Source organism: Struthio camelus, chromosome 27 (genome assembly GCF_040807025.1).
Source record: "Struthio camelus isolate bStrCam1 chromosome 27, bStrCam1.hap1, whole genome shotgun sequence".
Taxonomy (NCBI): Eukaryota; Metazoa; Chordata; class Aves; order Struthioniformes; family Struthionidae; genus Struthio; species Struthio camelus.
The window spans coordinates 4,152,617-4,172,295 of NC_090968.1; the positions used below are offsets into that span (position 1 = coordinate 4,152,617).

Below are 19,679 nucleotides of genomic sequence, written 5' to 3' on the forward strand. Positions count from 1 at the left end.
TAAAAGCTAAGACTTTGTTGTAAGAACATGACTCTGGGAGCTAGGGTTTTGGGAGGAATACCAAATATTTTTAAAATGCTAGCAGCAAGATCCAGAATCATTCCACTGTAGTAACAGCACGGGAGCTAGAATTTCACCGACAATAAAGTGACTTGTAGATCAGTGGGCTTAGTCAAGATTTACAGGGGGAACGAAACCTCAGTTTACCTTGCAATGTTTTTATCAACTTTTTAAATCTGCAGCTGCACACAATGAATCTGGCAATAGTTGCCCAAGATGTTTGCTTTTTGCCAGAAGTATCTACTATAAGCGGGTACAATACAAAACAGAGCAGAAATTACGTCTGAAAAAATCCAAATGATCAGAGCATCATTCCTAGATTGACTCTTTCCTGTTATCTGTCCTTCCCACGCATCACCTTGTCTGAAGAAACATCCACACCGTACCAAGTGCTCCAGAGCTCTGAATTCAGGCCCTTGTGAATAAGAACAACCTCTCTCTCCTCTTTCTGTGACTGTTTACTACAGCTCAGGGATATCTGAGGACAAAGTCACTCTTGTTTTCCCCTGGAAACAGCCACAATATTCTAGGCCCTAGGACAGGTACAGGGCTTCACAGATGCAGGCTTTCACCAGTCCTCGTTTTTATTCTCACCGAAACATAACTATACTGTTGCTCTGCATTTGTTATGTTAATTGATTGTACAAAACCCAGAAGCATTTCCTAGTATTCAAGGGTTCTTTGATCCCACATTTGTTCCCACAGAAGATACTTCCCATAAGAAAGCAGCAGAGTGAGAGACAGCATATATGTAAGAGCACAGCTGTTGCATGTCTGCAGCAGTGTGTATATATATATATATGTGTGTGTGTACACATATATATATATAAAAATACAATTTCCGTGGGGTGTTTTCTGTTTGACCTGAGATGCAGTACAGAGTGCAGTCTCACGGAATAAAGTTCAGCACTAACATTGAGCTTGGGAACACAAGATGAAACATATTTAGCAACATTCACAGTGCAGACTGCCTCACAGGAGATCCAGCTCGCCTCTGGTATAGAATCGGCCTGTGTGAGGTAATCAGCGTTCCTTTGTGCTTCGTTCTCTGGGCCTTTAGGGCAGTTGCTCTGGAGTAGCTGCCACCTTCTAACTTGATCCCTTCAGGACCGACCCCACGGTTTGAGCTTTATGTTTGGCCTTTCTGTAAGCCACACTGCTATCCCCTTGGAATGACAACAGCTCTGTTTTCAGTTTGCTGTAATTCCAGAGGCATATTTCATCGGCATTAGAGGTAAAAGATGGTTAGGATTTTTGCTGGACTGTTATGCAAGGTTTTAAGCTTGCACTTTTCCCAGTTCCTTCAGACACTTTCAGTCATCATAAAATAACACTGGCAAATACTGTTCAGTTCTCTGCTCACAAAGTGCAGGGGTACTACTGTCCTCTCCCAAGCGGAGTCTACAAACGTTGTCTGCTAGGCACTGCGCACAGCTATTCATCGCAAGCTCTGAATATACAACCTTAACTGTTTTGCAGATTACTGCCAGTTCCTTAGCTCGTACGGGTACAGGCCTGACCTCATTCATGCACTTACTCTGCACTGAGCAGCGCCAATGTAGCCATACTACCCTGCCTGCCTTTTCCTCTGCTCTGACTCAATCACCAGACTTGTGCCATACAACATAAAAGGGAGTAAAAAGCAGTGAACCTAACCTTGAGCATCATAACCTCATCTGTCTGTAATTATTTGCCTTCCCTGGGCTTTCAACCACAATCACCAGAGCTATGAGATTTAATAGTGGGGCTGGATTTTATGAGCACTTTGAGGTCCATAGGACATAAAAACATCCAGGATCCTGCTCCTGTTCTGCTAACAGAGACGTTACAGGGTTAAATAAGTAGCAGAAGCTTCCTTAGTTTAGGGGGCTTCTAAATCCCTGTGTGCTATCTATGCATGATGTAGTACTGATTTTTTAAGCAACCTATAATCAAGCAACTCTGTAACTTCTGACTAGTGAGAAAACCAAATTACATCTTTGTGACCAAATTGGCACTTACTCAGCAGGAGATACATGGAAAACTTAACTCTTAGCTCTGAAGAAACTTGAAGTTGGCAAACGTGAAAATAAATTGTGAGTGGGGAGAATGCAATCCTGACGTTTTCAGGGGTGAGTGATGAAATATTTAATGGCAAATGAACAGTACATTTTATTTTCATATAAAAAGCAACTGAATTGTGCTACTGCCACTTTTAGATAAACTTCAAACTTCCAAAAAAAAAAAAAACAACAGGAATTCAAGCCTCATTTAGTCAATCTCCAATTTAAAGGCATTAAAAGATCAGTTTAAGTTTTCTTTACTGTTCTTTCAGCACAGACCGTAGGGAGACAGTGGAAGAGGAGGTCTCTAAACCGTGTTCAGTTTTGCCACTATTTAGCATTTTGTTCCCGACAAAGGACCAGAGCAGACATGAAGCCTTGTGAATACGATGGAGAATTAGTTTTAAAAGGGAAAATATTTCACTTCACAACTGCTGCTCACTATCTGACCTCTATTAGAAGATGGCTGGATGATGGCAGCACTCCCTGGTCTATAATTACGCCTAGCCTACTAGTGAGAGAATTAGCAAAACTCCCTCTGGAGAATTAGGTGCTATTATAAATCTGCTTTCTCAGTCCTGACTGTTAGTGGGCAAGTGCCCAAATCCAAGTTGACACTAATTGGCAGCCACCAAGTGGTCAAGGACTGAACAGACATGGACTCTGAACTGCTCACGCCAAGGGAGGATGAGCTGCGATAACAAAGCCGTTGCTTCGTCAGTGCTAAGAACACATTTTATTCCATGCACAATTGTCCACAGAACCAAGCAGCGCTTAGTAGCTCTTAGCCTTTCCTCATGCTACAGGGAGCTTGCTCACCTTGCCCAAACCCTGCATCTGCATGGTGACACTGCCAGTATGCAGGCAAGACCTGCACACCTTCCTTCCCTAAAAGGAGACACAGTGCAAGGAAAGAAGTAATTTGCTACGGGGGAGACATGCTGAAGAACTCTGCCAAGAGAATGCGTTCTCTGATTTCTTCTATGAGCAAACTTTTTTTTTGAATTTTGAATTTTTTTGAATTTTGAAATTTTTTTTGAATTTTTTGAATTTTGAACTTGTCTGACTTAAACTACCAGCCACTGCCCATTTAGAGGTTTCAGCGCACTGAACAAACTGCTTTATCACCAGGCTTAGCAGCACTGTTTGAAAATAACTTCTACTTGCTACCAGATACATCAAACACTGGTATTAATCACAACCGCAACATCACAGACTATTAAAGAGCTGGAAAATTATATATATAATAGATATATAAAATAAGATTCTTAACCCAGGGAACCTGTGGAATATGGTATTTTCCCCCTTTTTCCAGATTTTCAGGTAGCCAACAGAAAAGATTAGGAAAAGTTCATGAACTATAGATACCCAGGTGTCTGCAATAGCTTTTCTTTGGCTAGCTGAATGCACAGGACAAATACTAACATGTCAGTCATTCCTCACAACAGTCCTGCAAAGTACAGAAGGATTTTGCCCATTATACAGAGAAGATACAGAGGGTGAAATATTTTACCCATCCAATGCAGTAATTCAGTGGTTCGACGTTTTGACATGCTGAACTTGATTTACGTTGCTCTGGAAGTTGATGATGTTTTCAGCTTACGTGAGAAGAGGGTCCAAACTATTTCTTCTTTGGTTTTACATCTACCTGTTACATACTGGGTCCACTGACTATCATTTCCAATCTCAGTCCTTTGAAGATGCTACTTGCAGTACTATTTTCCTATTGGTGTCAGTACTGTTTCCCTCACAGGACAGCATACAGTTTTAATTAAGCCTATAGATGGTGCTTTAGCTGGTGCAAATTTATGAAACACCACTGACTAGCATGACCAGATGCATGACAGAGTAGAGTTCCTGTCCTAAAGCTGAAGTTACGTCTACCATGGTAATGAAAAAGGAAAATGTGCGATGGGGTCTACAGATGGCAAAGTTTGTATGCTGTTAAAATTGCTCCATATCCTTTTCCCTGACAGTGTGTTGTTCCAAGACACGAAATCTCTTAACTGATCAACCAAAAAAAGTTACATTAATAAATGAGCATGCAGATTCTCCTCACCCTCTCCCCACCCCCCCCCAAAAAAAAAAAAAAAAGAGAAAGAGAAAAATTCTGATGCTGGCTATTTTCTATTTTAACAGGGTTTGGCAAGGCTTTCCATATTAAGGTGAGCCAGAAGTTGCAGAAATAGGAATTGTTATCGTTGTTTACCCATTACTACACTCAGCCTCGTAGACCTAAGCCTGTATTTGTTTCACACAGCTCCTAATGTTTTTATGCAAAATGTTTTCTTTCTTCTGCATGCTTTTCATCTTAAAAACTGGTCCGTGTTAAATTAATAGCGAAACTGCTCTACCTAGATGGCTTTGAGCAACACAGGAGCAGTCATGGAGGCACTGAGACTTGTAGTTGATGCCCGAGCTGTAATTGGAATTGAAATCAGAGGTTCAGTTGCTTGAATACAAATAGCAAGCTCCTTTGGTATGTTCTGCATAGCCTTTGGGTATCCCAACTCAGTCTAATTTATGTGCAAAATAGTGGCTGCTCTAACATGTTCCAGATGGCCTGGGTCCTAAGGGACTTCTCCCAAGTCAAAGATAACTGGAACACTTCTCACCCTGCCACACCTCCTATTTCTTCCTTGACAGCAGCATGTCCTCTGGGCCCATCAGTTCCACTCAGAGATTTGCTGCCACGGCAAGACGACATTGCTTCACGTTTCACAGCAGAGACCATGTTCAGCAGAAGCAGAATGAGCAAGTCATTAATCACGCTGCACTATTTGTGTCGCTGGTTCAGGCAGTATTTTGATATATTCTCACACAGGCAAAAACACCCTGAAAATTCCTCTCTGGCTTTTACCGCTTGAAAGCATTTTCTGCACTCTCTGCAGCTATGTTTGACAAAGATGGGAAGAAAAAAGCAACCCCAAATTCAGCAGCTCGCAGAGTTAAATTAGAAGTCCCTCTGACTGCACTATCAGCTTTTCCTAAATCAGGGGAGGTCCAGCTAACAGATCAAGCCCTGTAATACTTAGAATCTGCTTACAAACAGAAACAGTAGAGGATGATGAACGTATCGATGCCTTAATCTTCCACAGTATTTCTTCCAATGCAGACATGCTTATAATTTTGTGGAGGAGGCAGGAAGACAAGCATATGTCAGTGCAAAATGTTCTATTCATTATAAACTTGACTATGAAGCCTAAAACAAGCCAGTTACATTTTCTGGGAAATTAATAGTGCATCGTATGCCCGTGATAGGCTATCCAAACTAATTACTGACTTTTGGAATGATAAAATCACTTTTTTTTGAGGAAGGCAGGCAATGAAAGTAAGGAACAGCTTTTCCCTTGACAACATACAGGAAATTTTTTTTTCTTTTTTTGATCCTGGAGGACGTTTTGAAAAATTGGTCCTAGAAGTACTGTTGCTACTTATTCCCACCACAATATCCCATGGAGTTCAGTTTTCTGTTTCATTCACATTCAGACAATACTGCTTTTATTTCTAAGCAAAGAGAAGAACCAAATAAGAGAACTACAAGATCTTGTCGCAATGGCTGCTTTCCAGTGTCATTCAGGAAGCAAGTGCAACAAATTTCTGAACAATTCTCCATAAGCAACAGCCTGGACTCTTTGGTATCCTAACTACATCTGTGTAGCTTTATAACAACATGTAAATCTCGTAAGCGTTTACTGGCATGCTATTCAAATCACTTGAAGTTAAGCACTTGCTTTTACAAGCATAACGGGCTCGTATTGCAGTTAAATGACTGGATTTACAAAAAACGTTCCCAATGGTTGGTGGTGGAGAAGAACACAAACAGGTTCTCTGGGAAGGCTGTAGCATCTCCGCAAGGTTTTTAAGGTTTGAAGGTTTTTAATAGCAGCTTCAGCAAGTCCTTCCCAAGAGCGCGATACACTGAGCTGATCCTACTTTCAGACAGGAGAAGCACAAGATGAATTTCTGCAATCACTCCAAGCCTGTATTTCATGACTCTAGATTCTTATGTTATCTAAATTTAGTTTGTGTAAGTCTATTCCATTTTCAAACCCTTAGAAAAAAGAGGTGCCATGTTCTTTAGTCATCTTTTCAACATTGGCATGCTCCACTCCATATGAGACAATTAAGAAGGGCATCAATATGTGAAGAGAGGAACATCTGCCAAAATTTGACTTTTTCGCAATTATCAAAAATGATCTCCTGTCATTGGAACAGACCCAGAATAAAGTTTCTGCAGTTTTTCAGTACATTATTTTTAATGCACATTCATGAAACAGTTTTCCACCAAATAAAAACCAAAGAACAAGATTTTAAGTCAGCAGATACCTTCTGTAATTGAATTCCATGTTATCAATCATATATTGTAATCTACTTTAAAAGAAAAGGACATTAGTAATGCTATTTCATTTTCAATTGACATGGTCACTTGCAGCTGGCTGTTGCTGTACCAAGACACTGAGGAAAAATAAAGGTGCTATTTCTGCCTGTGTCATTGATTTGCTCAATAACCTTTCTGGAATAATTTTTTGTACGTTATCCTGCAATTTATAGAATAAAAAGGCTCACAGTACTTTCCTTACTAATAAGTCATCTAGCTCTTCCCTTTTAGATTGTTTCCGTGGGAGACAACCTCGCAAACATACACCAGTTTCCTTGAGTGGCTGCCCATGAGACCTGATCCAGTGCTCATTGAAGAAAGAAGGCACTTTTCCTTTAACGTATCTGAATTTTGGATGCATTCCATGAGGCAGCAAAAATGTGGGAAATTAAGTTTTTCATAAGGTTTCAAGGGAAACTGAGCACCCAGTACTTTATCATCTTGTAAGACTCTTAGCTGGAGCACGGTCAACCCAGTAATTCTCCTTTTTACCTACTCTGACTCCTGACATGGTAATTTTCTTGCCATTTCAAATCCTTTTTGATGACCGCCTTGATATGATTGTTATTGGCTAAGTAATCTTAAGTTAGAGGTCCTGGAGGAAGAAATTTCCCTTTTTCACTTGATATCATGCCTCTTGCTTGGCTCTCTGGCTGTAAGTGGGAAAATTCAATGCTCATATAATAAAACAGATGTCTCGTATTGATCTCTGATATAATATCCTGCAACCGTACAACACCATACCTTCTGAAAGACTCGTTCCTGAAAGAATTAGGCTTTGAGTCATCAATTTCCCAAGACAGAACTGCATCTTATTTATTTTTTCCAGCGTTCAAATTTCTTTCATTACCCACAATTGCTCATTGCCTTTGCCTTAACAATCTGTGTTATTTTCCATTTTAGGTTCTTTCTTTCCTGCAATCAAACCCCCGGACACGCTTTTTAAAATAACATTTTGGCTTGGCTATTTAAACAGCTGCATCAACCCCATAATCTACCCATGCTCAAGTCAAGAGTTTAAGAAAGCATTCCAGAATGTCCTGAGAGCCCAGTGTCTTCCAAGAAAGCAAACAGCGAAGAAGCAATCCCCAAGTTTCAACCTCAACCATCCCGCTAGCCAAAGCACAGAGAGTCACAAAGGCGTGGTCCGTATCCCCGTTGGCTCAGGTGAAACCTTCTTTAGGATTTCCAAGTCCGATGGGGTCTGCGAATGGAAGATATTCTCCACTGTGCAAAGCATGCCTACAAAAAATGCAGTCTCTAAAGACAAGTCTAGCTGTACTGCTGCCAAAGTGAAAAGTAAAGGTTTCCTACAGGAATGCTGCTGTGCAGGCACTTCAGGGAATATTCTCCGAGAAAATCGTAAAGTGCCAACCATTAAAATACATACCATCTCCCTCAGTGAAAACGGGGAGGACGTCTAAAGGACTGATGTGACTAGTAGCGTAGCGTGGCAAACTCACGGCTCTGCTAATGGGATGTTGTTATTTTATGGGGAAGTAGCAGTAGATGCTACAACAGTTGAAGGGATCCAGCTGAAACAAATAGCGTGCTGTAAAACAGGGCCAAATCCTTTGAGGAGTGGTGAGTTTGAGCGCTGGTAGCCCCTTAAAATCAGTGAATGACTTCAGGGGATGGTGAGCACCCAGCGCTCTTCCAAGAGTCTGTCTTCTGCAAGGGATTTGCCTGACGTTTAAAGGCCTTATTTTTCACTGCGTTCCCTTGTTTTGAAGTTCTATTTGCTCTGATTTTTAAGCGCAATGGGAAGAGAGAGAGCAAACTGCAAAAATCCTATAGCGATTTCAGCACGGATGCTTTCGGCCAACTCCAACTTCACAGCCACTTCTGTGATGTAATTTTTTTTAAGCTAAACAAGTTGATTCAACAGCCAAAAGACTTGAGGTGGGGAGGGTCAGGTCTTGGGACAGTGTTTACAGATCTCTGCTTACTCTTCAGTAAGGGACTTGAACAAGAATGTTTTTCTCCTGTCCTGCCTCTCTTGTTCATCTCTAGATCCCAGTCTGCAGAGGTCCTGCGCTCCTTGCCAAAGGCAGCTGTCTGGATCACATCTTCAGCTAGGCAGCCTGAGCTGCACCAGGTGGGGATCTGGTCTTCCATAACGCCCACAAGTCTGCTCGCCCTCAGCCAATGACTGAAACGCAGTCAGCTCAGCTCACAGGAGATGGCAAAAACATTGCCTTGGCTCTTGCCCTGCTTGGAGTCACTCTCCCAAGTTTCCCTTTGGGCTTTGGATTTCAGTGAATCCCATTGCTAAGAGAAACTTGACCCAAATGGCTGCATCTCAACTAGTTTCAGACCCACCCAAAGTCTTCTTTTTTGTACAACCAACCTCTCAAATCCCCACACAAAACCAAATGAAAATTTGCAGCCATCCTGTGTGTGTTTGGAAGGTCTCTGTGCTTTGATGCAGATAAAGTAAAACTCAGAATTAGGTGAGGCATCATTAAGTAAGGCTCAAAGGGGTCACTTTTACTCAACCACTTTATTTTCCTTATTGTTCTGAGGTCAGCAGAGAACCATTTAAAAACTCTAAATCTCTTTGCTCAGGTGCTTGCAGTAATCAGAACCTAAGGTACTGTAGTGCCACAGTCACTGGAAAAGCTGCAGCTGTTTTGCCATCTCCTTGCTAGGTGTTAATTCCACGTTCCTCTTCTGACTACTTCAAGGCAAAAGATTAAGCCTTCTAGGAGTTCTTAGGCACCCTAGAGTCAGGAACTTTATCCTCATTCAGAGCAGTGGGAGTTAAGCCCATTAAATGACTTCAGGATGTACATCCCCATGAGAAAGGGTCATCTTTCGGGAATTTGGGAGAAAAGCATTTGGAAGCATGCTATATTTTAATATAGCTAATCCAAATAAATAAATAAATCGACAGTTCAGCATCTGGAATAAATAGTGGGAGGCATTCTCTGCATAATATTAGAAACAAGCAGCTCTTGACATAATTCCTCCTGAACCTGCCAAGTAAGAATGCAGCTTCCTTGAAACAACACAAGCCTTTACTCATGTCCTGGTGTCAGCTTCTGGGCTGTGCCGACTTATCTACTGGCTAGAAGAGGAAAAGAGCTTAGAAGGTTAGCTTTTACAGGATAGGACCTTGAAAAGGCACCTTGATATTACTGATGAGGAATCACTGTTCATTCATCTCTCATTCAGTAGTAAGGCCCCAGCGTCAAGAGAATTTCAGTCGTCTGTGTCTTTTATTTACGCACGAATGAGACTTTTCTCTTGTAAACAAGTATTTTCAGCTAGCACACTGTCTGAAAATTTGCAAAAGGAGCATCTGGTTCTTGAAGTTTCTTGCAGTACTGTTGTTTTATACGGATCTGGGAGCAGAAAGGAACCTTAAGTGTAAGGTGTCGTATCTATACGAGCACTGTTTTACATGGCCAGGATGCTAATAAAGCACTGCCATTGAAAAAAAGCTTAGAGCTCAAAGTAAAAGAAGAACAGATGGGCCCAAGTCTAGATTTCAGGTCAAGATCTCCTGGTTAAATTATGAAAAGGTGTTAGGGCCAGATTTATCAACGTAGTTAGTGCCAGATGACAATAAATACTTCACAGCTTTTGTGAAAACACCCAACTGACCAACTCCTGCAGGCTTTCCCTGGAAGTTAAGTGCCTAACCTGCCTAGGTGCTTTGGGCAAATCCCAGTAGAGGCCTGTCTGCATTGCAAGGCTCCTAAAACGGCCTGGGCTTTGTTAACAGGCTATTCATACTCCACAGCTTTATTCACACACCAGAGAACTATTATTTCAATCAATACATGCAAGACAATTTTTGTGTAGCCTGTTCACAGAGGAAGGACGGGCCAGTTAGTTTTTCCCCTACATTTGGCCCTGTTCTCAATGCATTAATGTTGTCCTGTAATATTTGTACATCAAGGAAACCTAATACTAGGTACCCATTTACCGGTGATCCTGCTAATCTCAAAGGATCAGAAGTAAAACCCATAAAAGTAGGCATCAAGTCTTCAAGCAGATTCACTAGGTAGTATTGGCTCAGACAACACCAACTCGATTCAACTGTATGAGAAAACAAGAAAGGCATAAATGACCTTGTAAAGTTGGCATTTTCCTTCTAGTGTGATAACCAAGAACACTTCAGGTCTCATACGCCTGTAAACTTTCCTTGCAGCACTTGCTACTACCCTTTAAGCCTTTCTGAAGTTTTTTTCAATGGTTAGAATTTGAAACCAGAAGTGTTGAGACACCATGAAAAAAATTATTCTCATGGTATTCAAGCCAAGACAAGAAGCAGAAAAGCTGGAAATCTCATAAGAGAGCAATGTGAGACTCAAAGCCAAGGTTTTCAGTCTCATGGGATTCAAATACATGGGACATTTATTTGAACCAAACCTGAACTCTGAAACACTTAAAAACGTCTATTGAATTGAGCAACATTTAATATCTCCACTGTACATACTTGCTGTCCAACCCTCTTTGTATACCCATTTTATAACTTCAGATAGACTAGTAAGGCCGTTTGTGCCATCTCTCCTTTAGAGCTGGGAGATTCACACAGCGGCTCTCTAGTAATTTTAGATTTGTTGAGGTTTCATGCCACCAGCCAAGGGGATTATTGTGAAGCTTTATACAGGCTGAAGAAATGGATCAGTCATTAAAGAGCGATTCTGAAATAGCAACATAATCGAAACCTGTGTGATTAGAGTAAAGAAGTCAGGGTGCTGGCGGCAGCATCTAGAAAGACAGGTGGGAAAGGTCATCCTTGAAGCACAGTGCTCCTGCTTGGGAGAATCAGAGGTCAGAATAATTGAATCATTGCCTCTTCTTCGTTCTTTCTGCTTCCCATAAAACAGAAGCTGAAGACCCTCTGTGTCCCATGACTGCAGACAGACTCAGACCTTGGTATCAAGCAAACCTGATCCTACCCGAACCTCTGCTTGCCAGCAAGAGTGGATATATAATTTGTTTGGCTCACTCAGATAATCTCTGCAGGAAAATGGCCCTGTTCCCTTGTTTCAAGTAGGATCATAAGCATTTGTCATCTTCGTGGACTGACAAGTCTCAAAAAGTAGAGTGCAGATTTAAACAGCCCATATACTTTTTTTATTGAAAGTGAACTTGGCACTAGTAGGAGAGTTGACAGACATACAGACTCTGTATGTCTGTCAAAAAACACGCTAGCAGTACAACAGAATCCCTATCAGCCTGCCAGCTGTCACTGCAGGTAAAATCCTTCTAGGATTAGGGCTCTGTTTTATGAAGTACTGTAAGATAACAGGAGATAGCCAGGGAGTTTACCAAATCTACAGAAGGGTAGTAAAAACACAGTGGAGCATGCTGATTTGCCCTCAAAGTTGCATCCACTGAACTGCACTGATCTTTTGATTGATGTGTCCTGAACGAAACCTTGAGGGGAACGTGTGGCATCCCACTGTTCGCTCCATTGAGAGCAAAGGCTAAGATCTCATCTCCATTTTGAATGGAGCAGACCATCTCTACTGTGAGGTGTAGAGAGCTACCAGCGTTTAGTAGTTAGCTGGCTTCTGATTTACACTGGTTGAATCTAAGTAAATCATCCATCTGTTTTCTTCCAGGAGCAGGAACAGGTCAGTATTCCAGTTTCCAGGGTTACCCCGGGATTTAATGTTCATTCAGATTTAGTGTCTTAATTTTAAGGCTTTACATATTCTGCAACATTATTCAAATCCTAAATACTCTAAGGTTTTCCCATTGCCCAAATAAATGTCTGCTTGCTTTTTTTTTTTTTTTTGGAGTTTTACTCTGCCAAGTCCAAGGATAAATTACACATTGTGTAAAAATAGTATTGTCCTTTGCCAGGCTTTAACATCTTGAAAATCCATAGCATTGAGAAAAGATTAAATGAGAAATACTTCTTGCTTTTCTACTCCTCAGACTCAGTAAGTGGATTTCACTGAGCTTTGCCAGTCTTATCAGCAAAACCCATCCACCTGACTTCTGTTTCATGAAAGAAACAAGATGAAGGACTTCAGTATCATATACCAACTGAAGTCAGTTAAAAAAATCTCATTGCTTTATTGAAGCAGAAGTTACTTAGTTCTAGCTATGTGTGTTAGCATCATGATAACTAATGCTCATGTATGAATGAGGTTTTATTATAAACTCAATTTGAAAATAAAGATATGAGGCAGGGACCCAATTCATTGATTTGCTCAAGGAAGATTTCATGGATTTTCAGTAGAATCCATGCTTGGTAATTAACTCAATATCCTACTCAGATATTTTTCCTCTTAAAATTGTTTGGATAAGGGAGACAATGCTGACAATCAACAGGCTGTTGATGCCAGTTTTCTGAATGATTGCTTCTGTCAGAGCTAAAGAGGAAAGCCAGTGAGCCTTCAAGACGCTGCACTAAAAGCTCAAAGCATATTTGGAACCTCCACAATGCAGCGTCATTGTTTGCCAAGTGCTAGCAAGAAAAGGCATCTAAGAGCTTGCAAGAGAACTATCATGAGGCAGGTTTGTATAAGCTGCTGTCTTTTCTGCATTAGTCATGCCTATTTCCAGTCATCCTTCTGCACAGAACCTTCAAATCTCACTAGCGTATTGGCCTTTAACTTATTTTCCCAACAAGCCCAGTAACCAAGCATGAATCTTCATTCTGTTTCTTGCCTAATTATAATGAGACTCAGCATACTCAGGGGAGAAGAGTAGGCTGTCTGGCCAAACTAATCCCTTCTTTCCTATCATTGCACATAAGTGAACTAAACCTTCTCCATCTATAGAAGGGAGCTAATCCATAAACATAATCAACTACTTTCTGAAGGTATTTGCAAGCAGATTGTTTAATATATGACAGTATTATGAAAATCCAAGGCACTAGGAGAGAGTTTTAGTGCATTAAAATAAAGATCTTCCATCCAGTTTGATAAATGTAATTGAATCACTTATTTCCCAAGGGAAGATTAAGCATTCGTATTAAAGATTCAAGCAAAATGTCATGCCTTCTATGTAAAGTGTGCTGCATATTTCTCATACTGGCAGAGGAGGAGAAAAATAGCAAGTATGAGCTATGGGGAAGTGAACTGCTAAAGAGAAGAGCTATATATTGCAGTCAACTATCACATATGAACTGCAAGGTGCGTTATTTCTATGACACCCAAAAAAATCTAGCTAATGGGGATTACTATGTCTACTACACTCAGCTCAAACCCAGGCTGAAAATTATCTTCTCCTTTAGCACCATGAAACCTTCAGTTCCTTTTCAGAGTCAAAACAGCTTAGTGTTTACACTAAAAAGCAGAAATGAATTCCCAGTAATCATCGTCTCAGACTGAATGCTATCTTCTCTACTGATCTGCGTTTCTACTGGAAAAGCTTAGTCCTTATAAACCAGTTTTCTTAAGTAAGAAAAATACAGCCAGCATTTCAGCAGTTCTCTGCTTAAAGTGATGCCACTGGCAAGCGAAATCTCAGCTAATGATCATATAGCATCATTATTTTGTGATACAGTATCTTTGCTGACTATTGCTGAATGCTCAGTTGTACTTACTTCTGTTGAGATGGTTGGAATTGTATGCAAGCTGGTGTGGTTTTTTGCTTACCCAGTTTTTTGGTTGCAGAAATGTTGTTTTTCTTCTGTCTGATGTAGCATTTTGCTTGCCTGCTGTACAACTTTGGCTGCCAATGTTTTTTAAAGATGTTTCTTGAAACAGGCACTGCATTTTCTGAATATGGTATTTCAATGTCATTGGATTTTCTACATGCTGTTTTTATAGGCCCGATGTTTATTATGCAACATTTGAACAGTCATGCTGGTCATTTTCTTGAATGAAATTGAATGTATATGAAGTACTGTTAGATGAACAAATAAATTATTGGGGGGTGAGGGGGAAGTGCACTTTGGGACATGTGAGCTACAAATTTGTTTGCCTCTTTTCAAGAGAGCTTTCCCAAGTGGGAGCTTTCCCCTATTACAAACCCTTTCCTCTAGATCAGGTAGCAATTCCTACCAAGTCACACAGCACTTTACTGATGATCTCAGTGGTTTCAGTGGGAGTAAGGTACAAAGTGAATAAAGGAATGACACCTCGATTTCTACTAGAGCAAGTTTAAATTGGCACATGATTCTAAGAAATTTGAAGGGACACAAGTTCTTGCCAGGCTTACAGGAATACACCATGTCCCACATGAAATCCAGCCCATTTCGCTGGGAAGATAGTGCTGAATGATTTTTATTTTCCTGTGGTTTATGAAGGGATCAAGAGAGGGGAAGATAGACTTCCACAACAGTCAATATACTAGAACTTAGAAAACCCTACATGTTTTCACTGGAGAGACCCTCGAAAGTTTCACAGTGTCTCAGGTAAGCTCTGGAGAAAAACCTGCAAGTGAAACAGTTGCTCTCTGCTTCTGTCATAGGACTGTTCTCTGACTTGGGATTAGAATTTACCCCCTGCCACTGTATTTGTTCATATTACAGGAGAGCCTGCCTGCAAGCCTCAGCTAAGGTCCAAGATTTGGTACCTAACTAACATAGGCCTTGCTCTAAGGAATTCCCATCTATCCTCCTCAATGAATATGGAAAATGTTGCAACTATAAGTAATGACTTACAAGATCAGAACGTCCTTGTGATCACTAGATGTCCTGTGGGATAACGGAGGTAGAGCTATTTTTAATCAATGGTGGGAAAATGGTGCAGGAAAGGCTTGTTTTTGCTAACAAAATAAATGCAGTTCAATTAAGACAGACTGACAGTTCTACATAACCATAGGAGCGTGGTTATAAGCTCTTCCTCTGTTACCCAACAAATTCCCTTCTGTCCCACTGAACCTGTCAGGTGAGGGCAGGAAGGAAGTTAGTTTCTCACCTACTGGAGAAGAACTTTTTCTTAACTGGTCACCATTTTCTGACCTTAGGCAAGTCAACCCATTTACACTGTTTAAATTCCCCTCTGTAGAAGGGATGCGATATTCCAACTGTGCCAGGAATGTTCAAGCTCATAAAAGTGCCATGAAGTATTTTGAAAAGCTGATATATGGCAGGGGGTGGGGGGTGGAAAGCAAACTGTTGGCACATTTGTTTCATTATGACTACAGGAAACAGGCAAATTTTGCCAGTGCTTTCTAGAGTCAGCTTCCTCCCCTTTCCTGATGCTCCAATTGTCTTGCTAGACTCTTAGCAGCTCCTGCCCACTCAGTTTAAGGAATAAACTGCCCCCTTCACATCCTCTTTTCTGTAAGGGGCAACAGCCCAGGGTAGGATGGAGTTCTGCCTGCCTTGCTAATAGCAGCACAATGAGAAGAGCCACAAGGCTGCTGTTTGTGCCTGAGGTGTGAAGGGTGAAAAGTCAGCCATCGCTCAGGTCCTGACCATGGACAAGCATGGCCGAGTACTTCCCTGCACAGGAGTTCTGCTCCAGGCCATTTCTTAGGTTATCCTGGGTTATTCCTCTGGCTTGAACTGTCAGGGAACAGACACACATGCAGGAGGGCCCCAGGAGATCCCCGATTTCCTCCAGAGTGACATCACTTAGAGAAAAAGGGACTATTTCCATTTTCCTTCTCTCAGTTCTACATATTAGTTTCAACAATATCCTTTTTTATAAAAGGAAGCCAGATGTCTGTGCTCAGCATTACAAATAAAGTTTAATCAGTCCTTAGTTTCCCTTAGCTAGAAAACTTCTATTTTGTAGATGATCCTCCCACAAATCCCAGAGTTGCTCTGAATTTTGTTACTACTGCAAAATTGTGTTATAGACACCACAGAAATTAAAATATCCTAAATACTATTCATGCAGTACACTCCATTCAAGTGTCTTAAGTGCTTTTAGAAGCATCTCTCAATTAAGCCTTTCCAATAGGGAAATTGTGTTATACATATCCCCTTGAAGGCTCCCAAGCTATTTCATTAAGTTTAACTGACAGATAAACTACACACAAAGGTAAAGTCAATCTCCACTCAGGCATGAAAGGAGGTACCTGTCTTAGTACCTGCGTAAACATTACACTGCAACTTTGATAAGAAAATGGCTATTTCCTTCACCAATTGGAACTCCAAGCAGCAGAAGATAATTGCTCAGTTATGAATTTGGCTAAAGTAACACTCAACAGCATCTTCCAGTCTGAATGCAGTATTTGATAACCCACATACTGATTATGCCAGTGTGACTGCTCCGTCTCCTAGAGGAAAAAAACTTGATTTCTGCTGATGCTCTCAGGAACCCACTGAGTCTTTATAAATAAAGACTCAGGTCCAAGAGAAAGTTTTACTACAGGTTTAGTTATGGCCCGCTACAGGATAAAACCCATAGCTTCAACAGCTACTCAGTTCCCAGAGGAAGAAGGGTCACACCGATTCAGGCAAGGAAGCAACCTGGTAACATGGTAGCAACCTGGTAGCAGTCTTAATGCTGTTGCTTCTGCTCTGTTAATCTAACTGCAGGCAAAGTCCAAAGCAGTCAGAAGCTTTACTGGGGTTCACATGCTTTTGCAGTAAGTGACATTGTGCTAGCAATTACAGAAGTAAGAGCTAGAAAATATCAATTTTTCTGTTTATCAGATTGTTACTGGCCTAATGCTAGGATGGCTTTTACAATGAACTACTTCTGCTGTTCGCTGAAACAGCAGAGTGAGCAAATACATGTTAGCTAATCCACTAGTTCACATAATGCAACTACCAGCCACCAGCCTTTATCAGAAAAAAAGTTGATTAGACTGAACTGCTTTGGGGAAATGCAAGTTCTCCCCCTGACATCAGGCCTAGAGCCATTATCCAGATCTAGCCTGTATGTGCAGTTACCATTGTCATTTGTATGTGAGCAGCTATATGGACAGGCTACCAGTGATCTGTTACTGCTGGCTTAGCTTATCGCTGCATTCATTAGCTCTACAAGGGGAAAATTCCTAGACACAGTTAGAAGCAGCCCTGATAATCTAATAGTCTTATCTCCCAAAAGAAGGAGAGCCCACAAAACGCGTCAGAGACATGTAAGAAATTGTCATAAACATTCCCAAGAGCCTAACTAAAAATCAAGTCTTTTACCTATGCACAATAGAAGAGAGGTAACAAATAAAGGATGGAATTTCAGTTGAGTGTTATACCCAAACATGCTTTGATACCAAAACACATCTTACAGCTTTTGCAGTTCATTACAATTTAAACATGCTGGGTTTTTCTGTGGCTTGCTTTTTTCTTCCCTAGAAAACACAGTACAAGATGGATAGAAGTTTTCTGCGTAAGCTGTTTTTTCATTTTCTTCTTGACTTATTTGGCAGAAGAAAAATACCTCCCATACCCAAAAAATGAAGGGCTGATCCTGTTTCCTCTCAACCCAATTAAAAATATATATATTGAAGCAGATCCAGCATTCCTTACCCATATCAAGCAGTCACCAAGGAATCCCATCAACTCCAGTGATACAGCTCCCATCAAGACAGCTCGCAGAACTGTTACCTTTGTGTCCTTATGTAGAGGAGAGAAAAGCAGTTACCAATACAGTAATATTACCAGCTCAAAGTTTTTCATTTGCTCTCATAACTCCCTGGAGTAGTGGTATTTGTTTTAGATGAGTTTGCAGGAAACATTGGTGAATTTTTACAGATCCAACAATACTGAACTCAAGTCTTCACATGCCATACTGCTGTCCCTCAACATACAGGAAAATGCCCCTCTAGAACAACATGAGGAAGAAGTCCTTCCATCACAAGGACAGACCAAGAGCATTCTATTACTTTTCAGTGTAAATTCATGCCTCATTCATACAGAGCATTAACACCACTTTCTAGACAAAGCCCTAAAGCCACAACTAACTCCACTGGGATTAACCACTGGGTGTAAAACTAAGCACTGGCTGATCCAGCCAGAATAGCAATTGGCACAAGCAAACAATTTTCAGAACCCACATGTTTTACTTTCCAGTTGATTTACACAAATCATCAAAACAAAGCTCTATGATGCTACTGCAAGTGGCAAAACAAGATTTAGGTCTCCTTTGCATAGCAAGATGTCAGGATATCAGTTCAGTTCCCATTCGTGGGCCTGCAGTCCTTTCCAATCAGGCCATCCAATTATCCTATTAGCTGCTGTGCATCTCCAAAGGGAGAAAACTGTTGATTGAAAAACTAGCTATTTCTTTAGTAGAATGGACAAACTGAAACAATGTAGTATCATGTTCACAAACACACATGCGCATCATGTATGTACACACACATCACATACCTATGACATACATATACACGCAGATTCTAACCTTAGCCCAGAGCATCTTATTCAAAGCCTTTAAGGTTCCATAATTGAGACTGACTGCAAAAACCAGGGAAAAAAATATAGGCTCCAGCAAATAGAAAGTCAACAGCTGATCTAAAAATTTACTTTAGAAACTTGAAATGCCATGCAGAGGTTTTTTTTTTTTCAAACAGAAAAACCTGCCCTGAACTCATTTACTGAAAGTATGTGATTTTGGAGATTCTCAGCTTGTGTCTCCACTCCTTCACATACATGCTTCAAAGTGAAAGGAAAAAAGGTTAGAGCACTTCATTAAATAGCCCATTTGTTGCTTGTTTCCTCCAGCTAGCCAGTTATATGCTTAGATCTACACCTGGCTACTTGTTTTTCACTCCCTCCCCCTACATGCACACCCGATTCTTCTTTTAGCAGCTGATACTATTATCACTCCTCATAGAGCTGGCCAAAGCTGTGGGAAAAGGGCTCTCTGCTACTCTGTACTGCTTCCTTATTGTGTGACAAGTCCTTTACTGACTGATGTTGAGCAGACATCGTTCCTACATGGCCACTTGTACAGCAGATAACTGCAAACACATGGTAGCTCAGCCAACATAATACACTCTACTTTTAGCAAACCTCATTAATCTGAGCAGATCGTCCCACTAATACCACTCTGATTCAAAGCTCTGTAGACACTTGAATACTAGCTTAGAGCACACAGACAACAACAAATAACACAGGGCAACCATTACATGACCTCATGGTATCACTATTAGATCTCTTTCTACAGTGTCACTAGTAGTATCTGTGACAGTCCATGCCAGCAGTGCAAGAGCACAAGAAAATGCATATTAAATCACTGACTGCCACTTGCAGATTCTTTTGGATGACTAGCAGGTTGCCTTCCCGAGGTGTGAGAGGGCTTACAAGTGCCAGGCCACATGACAGCAAAACAGTTGATTGTAACAGGAAAGACACTAGAATTATACAAGTAAAATTAATC

General features: G+C 40.9%; 1 protein-coding gene and 1 long non-coding RNA gene across 4 annotated transcripts in view; one reads left to right on the top strand and one right to left on the bottom strand.

Annotated features, from left to right (window-relative positions):
- The window catches only part of ADRA1A (adrenoceptor alpha 1A), a 233,022-nt gene extending 218,672 nt beyond the window's left edge, over positions 1-14,350 (top strand). For all 3 annotated transcript variants that reach the window (XM_068920870.1, XM_068920871.1, XM_009665678.2), the window contains one exon: positions 7,387-14,350. In XM_068920870.1, the coding sequence (XP_068776971.1) occupies positions 7,387-7,907 (521 nt within the window). In that variant the 3' untranslated portion in view covers positions 7,908-14,350. The remainder of the gene's footprint in view (positions 1-7,386) is intronic.
- The window catches only part of LOC104138193 (uncharacterized), a 74,052-nt gene that overhangs the window by 35,090 nt on the left and 19,283 nt on the right, over positions 1-19,679 (bottom strand). Inside the window, exon 4 of the long non-coding RNA XR_692881.2 lies at positions 17,828-17,914. This is a non-coding gene — a long non-coding RNA (uncharacterized lncRNA). The remainder of the gene's footprint in view (positions 1-17,827; positions 17,915-19,679) is intronic.